We start from the raw sequence: 13865 nt of genomic DNA on the forward strand, positions 1-13865 counted from the left end.
TGTATTCAGAAACATGCAGAGGTACAGGTAAATCTGTATGTGCCTGGGCAAACCTGGTTTTCCAGGAGGTGATTATAAATCATTCATGTAAAATAATTTCTTGGATAGTTGGAAAAATAGGTTGTTTTGTTCCACTGATAGCTGAACTAATGAGGAGTAAACCACCCAATTTTAAGTTGCAGGGCCATGTTCTTAAGAAGAAATCAAATAATGTGCTTTGCTTGGGTTCTCCTTATGGCTGAGAGAGATCCTGGGATTCCCTTGGCTTGGTTTTGCAGACCTGAGTGAAATGCCATCTCAGGACTCCCCTGTTCCTCCCGGGAAGGATTTTGATGTCTGCTTTGGCTTGTTCCTACCACAGAACATCTCCCTGCTATTTTATCTCGTGGAAACAGAATCACAGAGTGCTCTGGGAGGAAAGGGACCTTAAAGATCATCTTGTTCCAACCCCTCTGCCGTGGGCAGACGGGTAAATTTGTTGGAGGTGACAAATTTGCAGCAGAAATACTCCCTCAGCTACTTAGAGGAGTTCAATTATATGGACCAACTTAGCAGGCACCGGCCAAATTCCCGCTGAATGCCAGCTATCATTGCTTCCCCGGTGAAACAGAGGAGATTTTCCGTCACTTCCCGGCTGCCCCCCATCCTGCCGCGGGAGGAACGGGCTGCCCGTGCTGCAGGAGGTGACAAAAGCCACCTGCTGCTGCAGGAGGTGACAAAAGCCACCTGCTGCCTCAGGTGTGGCCGGAGCGGCTCGGAGCGGAGCATCAGCGCACCGCCCCGCTCACCTGGGCACGGCCAGGGACCCCATCTCCCACCGGGGCACCAAGGGCTGCCACCGTCACCCTGAGCCCTCCTTGTGTCGCTTGTCGCTGGGTTCCACGAGGCTCCGGACTTGTTAATTTAAGGGCGAGCCTTTAGCAGAGCGGGGAGAGGCTGAACGCATTTTTGTGACCTAGCGTCAGGAGAAGGGCATGCAAATTCCAGGGCAGAGCCTTGCCTGGGATGGATGGCCCTTTCCTCCCGACAGCCAGCTTGGAAAAATATTCCCTTTGTGAAATGGTAATGGTAAATGCTGTTCGTCCCAGCACACCTGGAATAACCAGAGTAACCCAGAGGTGCAGCAGGGTAAAAGGCACCTCTTTTAGCGGCAGCAGCACGGTGCTGACCCCTCTCCGAACACTCCCAGGTTCCTCCCTGAGCAGAACATTCCTGTGGAGCCGGGGCTCCCGGGGAAGCGCTGCTGTCCCATCCCCGGCGCTCTCCCAGTGCCTGCAGCCCCGTCCCGCTGTCCCCAGGGAGGATGGCACCAAGCAGGAGGGATTACCGTGGCGGTCACAAGAGCTGTCCCCTCTGTCCCCGCTGTCCCCCGAGCAGAAGGTCCCTGCTGCCGCTCGCATGGGGCTGGCATTCCCTCTGCTCCGAATTCGGGAGAGCCGGGAGCCGCCACCCCCTCTGATCCCTCCTCCCACGAAGGTGTGATTTACCTGCGGGCTGGAGTCTGCTCCGGCAGGAGACAGCCGCCCTGCCTGGGAATGTTCCCGTGGCGCTGAGAAGAGCTGAGAGCTGTGACAAATGGGTTGGTTCCAGCTGATGGAGTCATTCGGCATCTGTGAAGCCCGGGGTGGGCACTCCCGGCTCGGACCTGCCCTGGGAGCGGCTCTGGTGCAGGGGGATGCTGCTGGTGCCCTGGGAGCTGAGGGATGAGTGCCACCAGCCCAGCTCATCCCACCAAACTCCACTGGGAAAGCTCCTTTTGGCTCTTCCTGCTGCCTCCTGGCACGGAATGAGCCTGAAAATGCAGAACCTCCCACTCCCAATAGTGACTTCGGGGGGTGCTCAATTAAAAAAAAAGAAAAAAGAAAAAAGAAAAAAGAAAGAAAAATAAATCCATCCCCAGGGAGGGAAGGAGCTGTGGATGGAGATTTCACATCATGCCAGGCTTCCCCTCTTGCCAGCTGGTGATGCCTTTGGCCAGGAGCTGCCTGCTGCCTGAGGAGATCCCTGCAGGGATGGTGGCAGGTCACACGAGCTCTGGGTGTCATTTTTGGCACCTCTGCACTCCTTGCCCAGGTGCCCACTCCTTGCTGCGGGGCCGTGGTGCTGAGCGTGCTCCCCCTGGGATCCTGCATCCCTCCTGCATCCCGACCTGCCAGGGCTGGTCCAGCCACGCTGGCCCAAATGCAGACAGGCTTTGGAAAGCCTCAGCAGCTCCACCTCTACCTGCAGCTCTAATGACTGGTCTGTACCAAAGACTAGCTGGAGGCAGTGCCAGAAGCCCTCCCAGCTGCCTCACCCTCAAATAAGCAGGTGCTCAGAGAAGAATCTGATTTTTCCCCTGCAGGGAGAGGAGGAAAGGTGGAAGGACAGGATCGGGTATGGCCAGATGAGAAAGAAGCCACTCCCTCTTCCTCCCAGCACGGACAGAATTTGGCTTCCTTTTGGGGACAGGGCACCAGAAAGGCTCCTATGGCCACTCCTGGTCCTGGCATCAAGCTTAGGGCCACATCAGTGGTCAGCTCCCCAGGGTAAATCACTGCACAGCCCATTAAGACATGAGCAAATCAGAAAAAATAGAAAATCATGATAAAAATTAAGAGTTCTGAGCCAAGCTCATTCCATAGGTTTTAACAGTTATTTTATTTCCCTGCAACAATCACCCACTGAAAGGCATGGGGAGAGGAGGGGATTGCTGGAAAGCAGCCAGAGGGTGAACACTGAGCTGCTTTCCCACCAGCTGCTGCCAGGACAGGACTGGTGTGACCATGATGGGAGCCCTGGGAGGGAGCATCCCCCACACACGGGCAGAGAGGGACCTGAGACCCCCTGCCCCACGCTGCTTTCATCTCAGGAAGCTTTTCCTAAATTTCCTTGCTCTTCAGCTTGCTGCTGGCCAGCCATGTGGGCACTGAGGTCTTGTGTTGGAGCCTTGGATGCTGAGAATTTCAGACTTTCTGTGCTGCCAGGCACTGATCCCCAAGAGAACACTGCATCTGACCTGAGGCCATGGAGAAGGCTTCCAAAATTGAATGATGGAACTGGGATTGTGGGTGTGGAGTTTGAATAGAAGTGTGTGATATCACATGGTGGGAAAATTAGAGTTTAAGGGTTTAGAATACAGTAATATATATAAACAAGATGGAGGTTTTAGGGCGGAGGCTGCTCCTTCTTCACCTTCTCCATGGGTTTGGGTGGTTTTGTGTAACTGGATAAAAAGTCCACATTGCAGCTATGGGTGGTGGGTTTTTGGGCTAAAAGTAAAAATAATTTAGGTTTCATTTCTTAATTGGACAGTTTATCCTTAAAAAGCCTTGCAGAGAGAGAGATGGGGCTCCATTTTTAGTTTGTTAAAGTGCTGCAGAACCCAGGGTTTGTGAGACTGTAACACAGATAAGAACTAAAAAACATCTGAGTCCAAACAAGAAATACCATCTCACACATTTAATCCTGACCCTGGCAAAAAAGAAGTTGTGACTTGGCAGTCTTGGAGCGCTCCTGTCCATGGGATGGTGCTCTCCAAAGCAAACAGGACAGCCTGGGCAGCAGAGGGTGCTGTGAAAGTGCAGGTGAGGCAAAGGAGCTCCTGCCCAACTCCTCATGGAAAGTGTGGTGGTTTGGTGCATGGAGAAACCCCAAACCCAACAAACCCCACGTCTCCTTGAGCATGAGGTGGTTGTGTGGCCATCCGGGGCTCTGTGGGGATGGAGCTCTCTCCTGGGAGAGGATGGGAATCACTTTCAGCTGATTATAAAGGTTTTTGGTTTTCCTTCTGCCGCAGAGCATGTGGGATGTTCCTTTCTGTGTGTGCAATCAGTGCTGTTGAGTTTAATTTAGAGAGAAATTTGAGCTCAGTTTTCCCTGCTTTGTCAGTAACAGAATGTAAAGTCTGCTGGTGAAAAAATCCCACCCAACCCCAAAACCCCAGGCCACCCCTGTCTCTGGTTTGCTTTTGATGCCTTGAGAAGCTGACCTAGAACAGAGCCCAGACAGAGCTAAAGAATAAAACAGGGATTTATTAAAAGGATCTCCTCCATGGATGCACCTTGGGCAGCACAAGAGCCCAGCCAGGGCTGCACCCAAGGTGAACCAAAATGGTCATAAAATGGACACCCAGTCACGGGGGCTCTCACTGTGATCAGTTCTGCTCCATTTGCATATTGGAGTTAATTGCCCAATTCCAGCTTTAGCCCATGCAGTCCCATCCTGCTTGTTTTTCTCTCTCCAGCCCACGTTGTTTGTGCTCTTGGGCCTGAAATTTGGATCATTTGTCCTTGGTCCCCAGCTGGAGAAGGAATTGTTTTGTCTCCCTGCTCTGTGCAGAGAGCTCACCATCCCTTAATGTGAAACTCAGACCTACACACTAAAGCAGCACAGAATCTTAAAAATATAAAAGCTAAAACCTGAGGCATCACTTTCCTCCTTTGTCACCAGAGGGCCAAGCAAGGCTCTGTGCTGAGCTCCCTCCCTACCTGATCTTTTTACTGCTCCTGTCTCTAAACCCCTCCGACTCTCCCTCTGGAGCTATTTTGCAAACCACCACAGGTCAGGGCTGGAAAGACCTCATGGGCTTCAAGAAGAGGCAATTGTCCCTTGGGTGCTGGGCTGAGAGTGGCAGAGCAGGGAGGGGTGGCTGTGGCATTGCTGCTCCCAGCCCTGGACATGGATATTCCAGGCTCCCTTCCCACCCTTGTGTCCCCTCAGTGTCTCTCAGCTCTCTGGTATTTGCAGGATTCCCAGACAAAGGAAGGAATGATGAATCTGACTCCATATTCTCAGAAGGCTAATTTATTATTTTATGATCTATATTATATTAAAGAATACTAAACTAAACTATACCAAAGAATACAGAAAGGATACAGACAGAAGGCTAAAAGAATAATAATGAATCTTGTGATTCTCTCTCCAGAGTCCAACACAGCTTGGCCATAATTGGCCAATGAGTCAAAACAACTCACAGCAGAACCCAATGAAACAATCACCTGTGGGGAAACAATCTCCAAACACATTCCAAAGCAGCAAAACACAGGGGAAGCAAATTAGATAATATTGTTTTCCCTTTTCTTGGAGACTTCTCAGCTTCCCAGGAGAGAAATCCTGCCAAAGGGATTTTCCCAGAAAATATGACGGTGACACAGCTCCTGCTTGGTGGGGCAAAACCTGTCCTGGCTCCAGCTGTGGTTGTCCTGGCTGTTGGCCATGCCCATGCTGGTGAGGAGCTCACAAGTGGGACGTGCTGAGAGGGATTTGTGCCAACACAATTTGTGCTGCCCTGGCTGAGAGGAAAATTGCTGAGAGGGATTTGTGCTGCCCTGGCTGAGAGGAAAAACAGAGGGCTTGACGTTTTCTGGAGGTTTTCTGGATTTGCCAGGCAACAATCTGAGCCTGTCCAGCCTGTGGACAGCTGGGGGATCCCAGCCTGGCCCCAGGGCTGCCCTGCTCACACTTTTCAGGCTGTTTCCTTGAGCACAGCCAGGCTTTCTGTGCCCCTGGGGCTCTCCCTGTGCCTCTCCAGCCCCGGTGACTCTGGCACCCCTTTGGGCAGGAATCAGCCAGTGGCTCTGTTGAGCCAACCCAGCCTCTCCTTGCACCTTGGCCTCGGCCTCCACCCACCTCCTCTGGGCTCATCCAGTGTGGGGGTGTCCCAGTAGTCCCTGGGATCCCAGCTCTGGGTTCTGCATGGGATGCAGCCTCCCCAGTGCCAAGCAGAGGGGATTATCCAGTGTGGGGGTGTCCCAGTAGTCCCTGGGATCCCAGCTCTGGGTTCTGCATGGGATGCAGCCTCCCCAGTGCCAAGCAGAGGGGATTATCCAGTGTGGGGGTGTCCCAGTAGTCCCTGGGATCCCAGCTCTGGTTCTGCATGGGATGCAGCCTCCCCAGTGCCAAGCAGAGGGGATTATCCCCTCCCAGGGCTTGCATGTGCAAGGCATCTCCTGTCCTGAGTGGAGCAGAGGGCCAGGTATGGAGTCATCCTTCCCAAAAGTGGCCCAGCCTGCCCAGGAGGAGAGGCTCAGGAGGTGGGGCAGGGGCTGGAGAAATAAGGGGGGAAGGCCAAGGGAGAGCTGTGGGCTCGGCTTGTCCAGAGAGGCACAGAGGGAAACGGGGATTTGGGGAGAGGAAGGACCTCTGAAGGACCAAGAAAGGCTCGTCAGGCTTCCTGCAAGCCTCTGAGGGAGATGAAGGTGAGCCTGGAGGTCAGAAGTGCTTGTGAGGACATGGGGACCAAAGGCAGACCTGGCCTAAGCCCAGTGGGCATCCCTGCCCAATCCTGGCGGGATCTGGCTTTGCTGCACCTGGGGCATTCAGGGGAGAAGGAGAAGGTCTGTGCAGCTCAGCAGCCTGTCCCTGCTCTGGTGGCAGCAGGGGACACTGGGGACAGCACTGCAGGGAACCACAGCCTGGAGGCTGTGAGCTGGGCTATGGAGAGGTTTTGGGGAGCATCTCCCCAGCCGCTGGGCTCTGGGGTGCTGGGAAGGAGCAGGTGACCTCAGAGGGTCGCTGGAATCATGTCAAAGGCCCAAGCTATAGTAGCAGGGAAGCTGAGGGAGAAGATTCTCATCATTTCTGCTGGTGGAGGCTGTCCCTAGGTCAGCTTGAAGATTAAGCCTATGTTGTTCTCTGGCACTTCTCAGCAGGGTTTTTAGTCTCTTTTCTTGAAGGAATGCCCAACTTTGCCTCGTCAGGTCCATGCCTGGTGCTGTCTGAAGGGTCAGCCAGGGCAGGGAGCTCCTCACCCAGCATTTTGCCACCTCTCTGTAGCTGTTACCAGACCACCTCCTTCCTCCAGGACCTCGGCTGGGTGTGGGGAACAGCACCCAAATGCCCCAGAATTAAATAGAGCTCTTGCAAAGTGCCTCATCCTGCTCTTTCATGCCAGCATTTAAGCCCAGGAAGAAGCCCAGACAATCATTCTGCTGGTGAAAACCACAACAAACGTGTGTCTATGCAAGCCAGAGGTGTTTTGCACTGACAGAGGAAATACTTTGCTCAGCAGTGATACCACCCCAAACCAGGGTGAGCAGGAAGTTGGGATGGAGATGGAGAGCCCAAAGGTGCCTTCCCAGCACCACTGCTCTCCTGGCAGGAGGAGAGGTGGTGGGGCTGGAAACCTGCTTAAAGGGGCCCATGGACCCAGAGCCATCGTGGGGGGCTGACTGTCACCCCTGCCATGGGAGATTTGCTGTGCACCCTGTGGATTTCCCCTCTCAGGACGCCCACACTGACAAATTCAGTCAGGGTCACATGCAAGTGGTATTTCTTCCTCCTCTCCCGGGTGAGATTTGCCCCTTTCTTTTCATCCCAGCCCTGTCCCTGAGCCTCGTGCTGACATGCAGGGCTGGCAGGTTACCAACAGGCACCTGCACCTGGAAAGCCAGCAGGAGCCGTGCCTGGAAACACCAGAGCACAGGCAATGCAGCTGGAATCCCTCTGCCGAGGAATGCCAAAAATGCCATCCCAGCTGGAGGGCACCACAGGGCCTGTGTGTTCCTGGTGATGGGGACACGCCCCAGACTTTGGGATGTGGCTCTTTGCTGCTGAGCTCCCACGGGTTTGGGGTGCAGGGTCTGAACCCCCGGGCTGGGTGGCTGGGGAGGGACTGGGTGTTGATGGACAAGTGCCAGCCTCTCTGGGTGTCTTTATGAGCCAAGGACTGGTTCCCTCAGTGCCACCAACCCCGCTGGCTGCACGGAGGGCCCCAAGCAGCAGGTCAGGGTGGTGCTCTCCTGTTCTCCTCTTCTCCTTCTAGCCCAGGGTACTGCTGAAAGGAAGGATCCCAGCTGAGTTGAGAGGCGTTATTACCACTCCAGCTGTGCATTTTGTGTGTGGAGAACTTGGTGGTTAGACATTTTCCTAGGCCTTCCCCATTCCATTTTGGCTCTGTGAAAGGGATGGGGTGCATTGCCCAGGGCTGGTGCCTGGGGAGCAGCAGCTTTGAGGACGAGCTCTGCTGTTCTCCACCCTGGCTGCCATGCCCAGGGACTCATCCTTCCCTCTCTGCCACATCTTGGGGTGCCAGGAGGAGCTGCTTCTGTCACTGCTGAATGCTGCCAGTGCTCTCTCTGACACCTTTGTGGCACAGCTTGTCACGGCCACCAAGGCATGCCACTGTAACCTCTGGGTGACACTGGGCTGGGCAGCAGAGCCTTGGGCCTGGAGGTGACCTCCAGCATGTGGGACACCTCAGTGCCACGCCTCAGGAGCTGGGAGAGGGGTGTTGAGAGGAGGAAACTCTCATCATGAAATGCGCAGGAGCTACAGAAACCACAGGCAGAAAGGAAATTCCTGCCTCATTTTTGGTTGACACACCACAATTTTACAGAAGAAAATAAAGAATGATTGGACCAGCTGTATTTCCATTTTAAGATATTAAGTGGCTTGCTTTTGAAAGGTGCTTTTAGCTCTCAGCAGAATAAAGCTGCTAAAGAATAAAGAGTGTATAACATTTATATTGCAGTTGTAACACAGAATGCTTGAGGTTTTTTGCCTAGATGGATTTTCATCCTTCAAAACTCACTTAGAAAATACTTTCTTTTTCCTGTAGAGTCGACTGGATGTGTACATTTCTCATTTCCCAGACTATACATCAGTAAAAATATGTGTGGGCTGTTGCTGGCCATGGAGCAGTGGAAGGTCCCTTGCATGTGGTGAAGATCTAAGGGAGATGGACCATGGAGGGCAGAATTTGGCAGGGATTTGACTCCTCTCTGGAAAGCCCCAAGGGAAAGAAGCTCTGTCCGAAGTGACAAGCTCAACCAGAGGATGCAATTGGTGTGAAACTCCTGTGGGTTTAGCAACAAGAGAACAGCACTGGGGATCACACTGTTCTATCTGGCATCTCCTGATTCCTGAGCAGGCCTGGCTTCTCCATCCCCTGTAACCCCCGTGCTCAGTGAAGTGGTTATTTCAGCAGCTGGCCAGGCTCTGATGTGCCCAGGCATGGCCTGCAATGTCTTGCCTGTGTCTGTGGGCAGCTAAGGTGAGGAGCCAGCCACTGCAGCTCCTGCCTCCCTGCTGTCCTTTCCATCTTCATTCCACACGCAGGCTGAGGGGCTACAGGACTGAAAGCCCCTAAAAGAGGTGATTTGCACTGAGTCCAGCCTGCAGTTGTGGCGTTGGGCAGCTGGGCAGGACGAAGGGAGATGGGTTTAGCGATGCAGTTTGCCTAGGGGCTCCAAGAGCAATCCAACCTCTCCTTCCTTCAGCCATCACAGCAGTTTAATCCCAGCACATCCCTCCTCACCTGCATGTGGAGATGGAGGCACCGAGGTGCTGGTGGTGGGCTTGAGTTGGCACTTTGTTTTTGAGTGAGAGGGAGTTTTTGTTGTGCCCACATGGAGCTCTGCTGGTTTTCTGAGCAGCCCAGGAAAGATTTTCATGCAATAAGGGTACTGGGAAAACACACTTTGGGAGGCAGGGAGCCATCTTTAGCTCCTGCAAGAGATCACCAGGGACCTGGACTTTGCTGGATGTGCCCTTGAGTCTGGAATGCCTTGGGCTGGGTACTGTGGGTGGCAGGGCAGTCCAGGAGCACCTGGCAGGGAGCTGTAAAGCATCCAAGGCAGGGATGGAGCAGGGAAGCTCCTGCAGGATGGAGCTCTGGCATGACCCCTCCTGTTTGGGGGAGCATTCTTGCCCTGAAATGCTTTTTCTGAAAGCCTAAGGATTTCCCTGAAGGCACCCTGATGCTTTTCCCAGGCAGGGGATGCTGGGAGGTCACTTGTCCCACGCTGCACTTACAGCTGGACTAGATGAGAATGGCCACCAAGAGAGGCTTGGGGTGGGCTCCAAACTGCACAAGGGGTTGCAGACACCTGCTCCCTGTGGCAGCTTCAGGCTTTGGCTGTGCTGCCACGCTGCTGGGGCTGCACAGTGTCCTCGTGGCCCTGGAGCACGCACAGCCCTGCTCATCCAGCCCCTTATCCCCCAGGTGCTCTGGGCAGGTCAGATGTGGCTGCTGCTGGTGGCCCTGTGCCTGGCCCAGGGGCTGGAAGATGCCATCCCAGATGCTGAAGTATTCTACAACCCTGAGAGGTTCATGAACGTTGTAAGTGCTGGGGGAGCACCTCACTTCTCCATGGGCATGCCCAAAGTCCTTCCTGAGGGACCAGCTGGGCTCACCCCTTCCCTGCATCTGCACCTGGCCTCTTTGAGGGGCTCAGGGCATCAAAAATCTCCCATATTTACATTGCTGGCACTCCCTTCATGCCCTCATCTTGAGCTTGGCCTCTCCCTGCTCTCCGATTCCTTCGGGTGCAGGTGACACCGGGGGACACCACGTGGGTGGCAGCAGTGGGTGAAGCTGAGGCAGGCACAGGGTCACCCTCTGTCCTCACACCACTGTCCCTGCAGAGCCAGAAGATCCTTTTCCATGGCTATCCCAGCAAGGAGTACGAGGTGATGACAGAGGACGGCTACTTCCTGAGCCTCAACAGGATTCCCCACGGCAAGGGCGGCGCTGGGCTGGCAGGTGGGCTCAGCCTCACCCAGGGGCCACCAGCTGTGAGCCTGGCTCCTGCCCAGGTGCAAGAGGAGTGCCTGTGCCTTCAGGCATGGTTTGGGCAGCTGGGAGAGGGGTGAGGAGTTTCTTCCTGGCTGCCTTCAGAAGCTCAGCGTTGTGTTTTGGTGCACCTGAGATGGGGCAGCGTGATGCAGCAAAGCCCCAGTGGCTCTTTCCCTGCAGCAAACCCCTGCTCCAAGATCCAGGCTCAGGGCCTGGGGTGGCAGAAGCTTCCCAAACACAAAAAAGCACCAGCATAACCAGAGAAATAATGGGAGAAGGGAACATTTAATGTGCAGCCTGCAGAAAATAGCATCAAGACGTACAGTGGTGTTTTATTTCCATATGGGAAAGGTGTCTTCTTCTGTCAGCTCCTTCCTATCTCCTCTTTCAGGACCCAGGACCCCCGTGCTGATAGTGCATGGGTTTTGCCTGGATGGTGGTGACTGGGTGGACAATTTGCCTGAGAACAGCCTGGCCTTCATCCTGGTGGATGCGGGACATGACGTCTGGATCGGGAACAACCGGGGCAGCAGCTGGTCCCACCGGCACCGCAGCCGGTCTGTGGCCTCCCAGGAGTTCTGGGACTTCAGGTCAGGGGACCACCAAAGACAGAGGGGCTGCAGGGCTGCCAGCGCTGAGCCCCTGGTGTCCCTGGGCGGTTGGGAGGTGGGAATCTCCCCCAGGCTCTCCCTTTGCCGTGCAGCTTCCACGAGATGGCCATGTACGACCTGCCGGCCATGGTGGGCTTCATCCTGATGCAAAGGGAGCAAGAGCAGCTGTTCTATGTTGGCCACGCTCAGGGCAGCTCCCTGGGTGAGTGACATTAATGTCCATCCCAAGCTGGACACTGCTGGGAGCTGCTGTCCCCTCCTGCCTTCCCAGCCTTCTGCATGGAGGGCTTTGCCACGTCCTGCCCGTCCATCCCGGGCTCTGCTGGCATCCAGGAGAGTTTTTTGTTCAAAAAATCCCCTCAAACACAGGGCCTGGGCTGAGCTGGGGTTTGTGTTGTGTGCTCTCATGCTGCTTTTCAGGTTTCATAGCATTTTCCAGCTTGCCACATCTGGCCAAGAAAAGAAAACTCTTCTTTGCCCTGGCTCCTGTGTACGCATTCCGCCATGCCCAGGGCCCGGTGCTGAAGCTGGCCTTTCTACCAGACCTGCTGCTCAAGGTGCAGGAGGCGTTTGTGGGTTTTACTGCCAAAATCCAGGGGCTTCTGGCAACTCCTCCCCTCTGCATTGCCACCGTGTGCTGCTCCTGCACCTGCGGCGGGCGCTGGAGCTCCTGGCATCATTCCTAACGTTTCCTCGTGCTCCTGCAGGAGATATTTGGAACAGAGAGCTGGTTCTGGTGCCAAGGAAGGAGAAGCTGCTGCTGGTTGAGAAGTGCAGCAGGCCTCTGGAGGCTGGAGTGTGTGCCAACAGTATCTTCCTTCTTGGAGGGTACGACAGGCACAACTTGAACACGGTGGGTGCGCCAGGCTTTCCAGGTGACAGCTCTCTCTGGTTTTCCTGGACACCTGGAGATAGTTAATGAGACACAACAATGAGTATAAACCCCCAAAACATGGTGTGGAAGGCAGTGGTTATTTGGAGATTTCCTGCAGTGGTGTGGGAGTGTCAAACCTAATGGTAAAACAAAATCACTTGTGGTCTCATCTCTTAGGAAAGCAAACTCCTGCCTCATTTTTGGCTGACACACCACAATTTTACAGAAGAAAATAACCAAAGAATGACTGGACCAGCTATATTTCCATTTTAAGTGTATTTCCATTGATTAAGTGACTTACCTTTGAAAGCTGCTTCTAGCTCTGGGGAGAATAAAGCTGCTAAAGAATAAAGAGCGTATAACATTTATATTGCAGCTATAAGACAGAATGCTTGAGGTTTTTCGCCTAGATGGATTTTCATCCTTCGAAACTCACTTAGAAAATACTTTCTTTTTCCTGTAGAGTCGACTGGATGTGTACATTTCTCATTTCCCAGACTATACATCAGTAAAAAATCTTCTGCACTGGGGACAGGTAGAGATTCTGATTGTATAACTATTTTAACTTGCCTTTGTTTTAATCTGTGAATGTGGCATTTCCAAATGCTGCTGGAAACAGGTAAAGGAGGTGGAATCAAAGCCAAGAAATAAAAGGGATTTTTAAGCTGCTGCACCAAATTGTCTCTGTCTGGGGAGGCTGATCCAGGATATTACCTGGATTAACCCTTTGCCTCTGCCTTCCAGACTGCAAAAACCGCTGAGTTCAAGCAGTTTGACTACGGGCTGAGAAACATGGAGAAGTACAACCAGGTGAGGGGGCTGGCTGGGATGGGGATGGGGGAGCACACCCCACCCATCAGAGCCCCCAGGTAACAGGAGTGCTTTCCCCCTGCCCAGCTGAGCACTTCCCCGACCGGAACCACTTCGACCAGCACTGGGGCCTGAACACCCCGCAGCGCGTGTATCAGCGGACAGTGGCCATGATGGAGCAGAATCCATTAATCCATCGTGGATCCATCCATTAATCCATCCGTGGATCCATCCATTGACCCATCCATGAACCCATCCATGAATCCATCCATTAACCTATCTATGAATCCATCCATGAATCCATCCATTAACCCATCCATGAATCCATCCATTAACTCATCTATGAATCCACCCATGAACCCATCTATCAACCCATCCATCAATCCATCCATGGATCCATCCATCAATCCATCCACGAATCCATCCATAAATCCATCGATGAACCCATCCATGAATCCATCGATGAATCCATCCATCCATGAATCTATCCATAAATCCACCCATAAAGCCATCCATGAATCCATTGATGAACCCATCTATGAATCCATCTACCCATGAATCTATCCATCTGTGAATCCCTCCATCAATACCTCCATCAACCCATCCATTAATCCATCCATCCATCCATTAATCCACCCATGAATCCATGAATCCATCTATGAATCCATGAATCCATCCATGAATCCAATAAGCCATGAATCCATCATCCATCCATCCATCCATCCATCCATCCATCCATCCATCCATCCATCCATCCATCCATCCATGTGCTGCCCCAGGATGGAGAGGCAGCCTGTTCCCATGTGCCTTGGGTTTGTGTGAGGGATGCCCTGCTTAAAAATATCCCCTGTCCCCCTGTTCCACACTGATTTAAGGCTTTTCAATGCAATGCTGTGATTTCTGCCTGCCCTCTGCGTCTGTAGAGATTGCAATAAAGTCTTGCATCACAGCCAAGCTCCAGCCCTTGGCTTGCAGTGTTGGGGTTTCCCTTCCAGCTTTTGCAGGCTCTGAGCAATCAAAGAGCGAAACTTTACTCCAGGAATCGAGCTCGTGCTGTGGTTTGTGGGTTTAG

General features: G+C 53.4%; 1 protein-coding gene across 1 annotated transcript; it reads left to right on the forward strand.

Annotated features, from left to right (window-relative positions):
* The first annotated feature begins 9943 nt into the window (after window positions 1-9943).
* On the forward strand, window positions 9944-13008 carry LOC121336181 (lipase member M-like). The gene is given in 9 exon segments (XM_041405107.1): window positions 9944-10042; window positions 10348-10465; window positions 10890-11088; window positions 11202-11311; window positions 11530-11685; window positions 11835-11962; window positions 12447-12518; window positions 12728-12797; window positions 12800-13008. Coding segments are annotated over 9 exon segments (1161 nt in total).
* The last annotated feature ends 857 nt before the right edge of the window (window positions 13009-13865 follow it).

This window comes from Onychostruthus taczanowskii, unplaced genomic scaffold (genome assembly GCF_017590055.1).
Source record: "Onychostruthus taczanowskii isolate IOZ18803 unplaced genomic scaffold, ASM1759005v1 scaffold22, whole genome shotgun sequence".
Classification (NCBI taxonomy): domain Eukaryota; kingdom Metazoa; phylum Chordata; class Aves; order Passeriformes; family Passeridae; genus Onychostruthus; species Onychostruthus taczanowskii.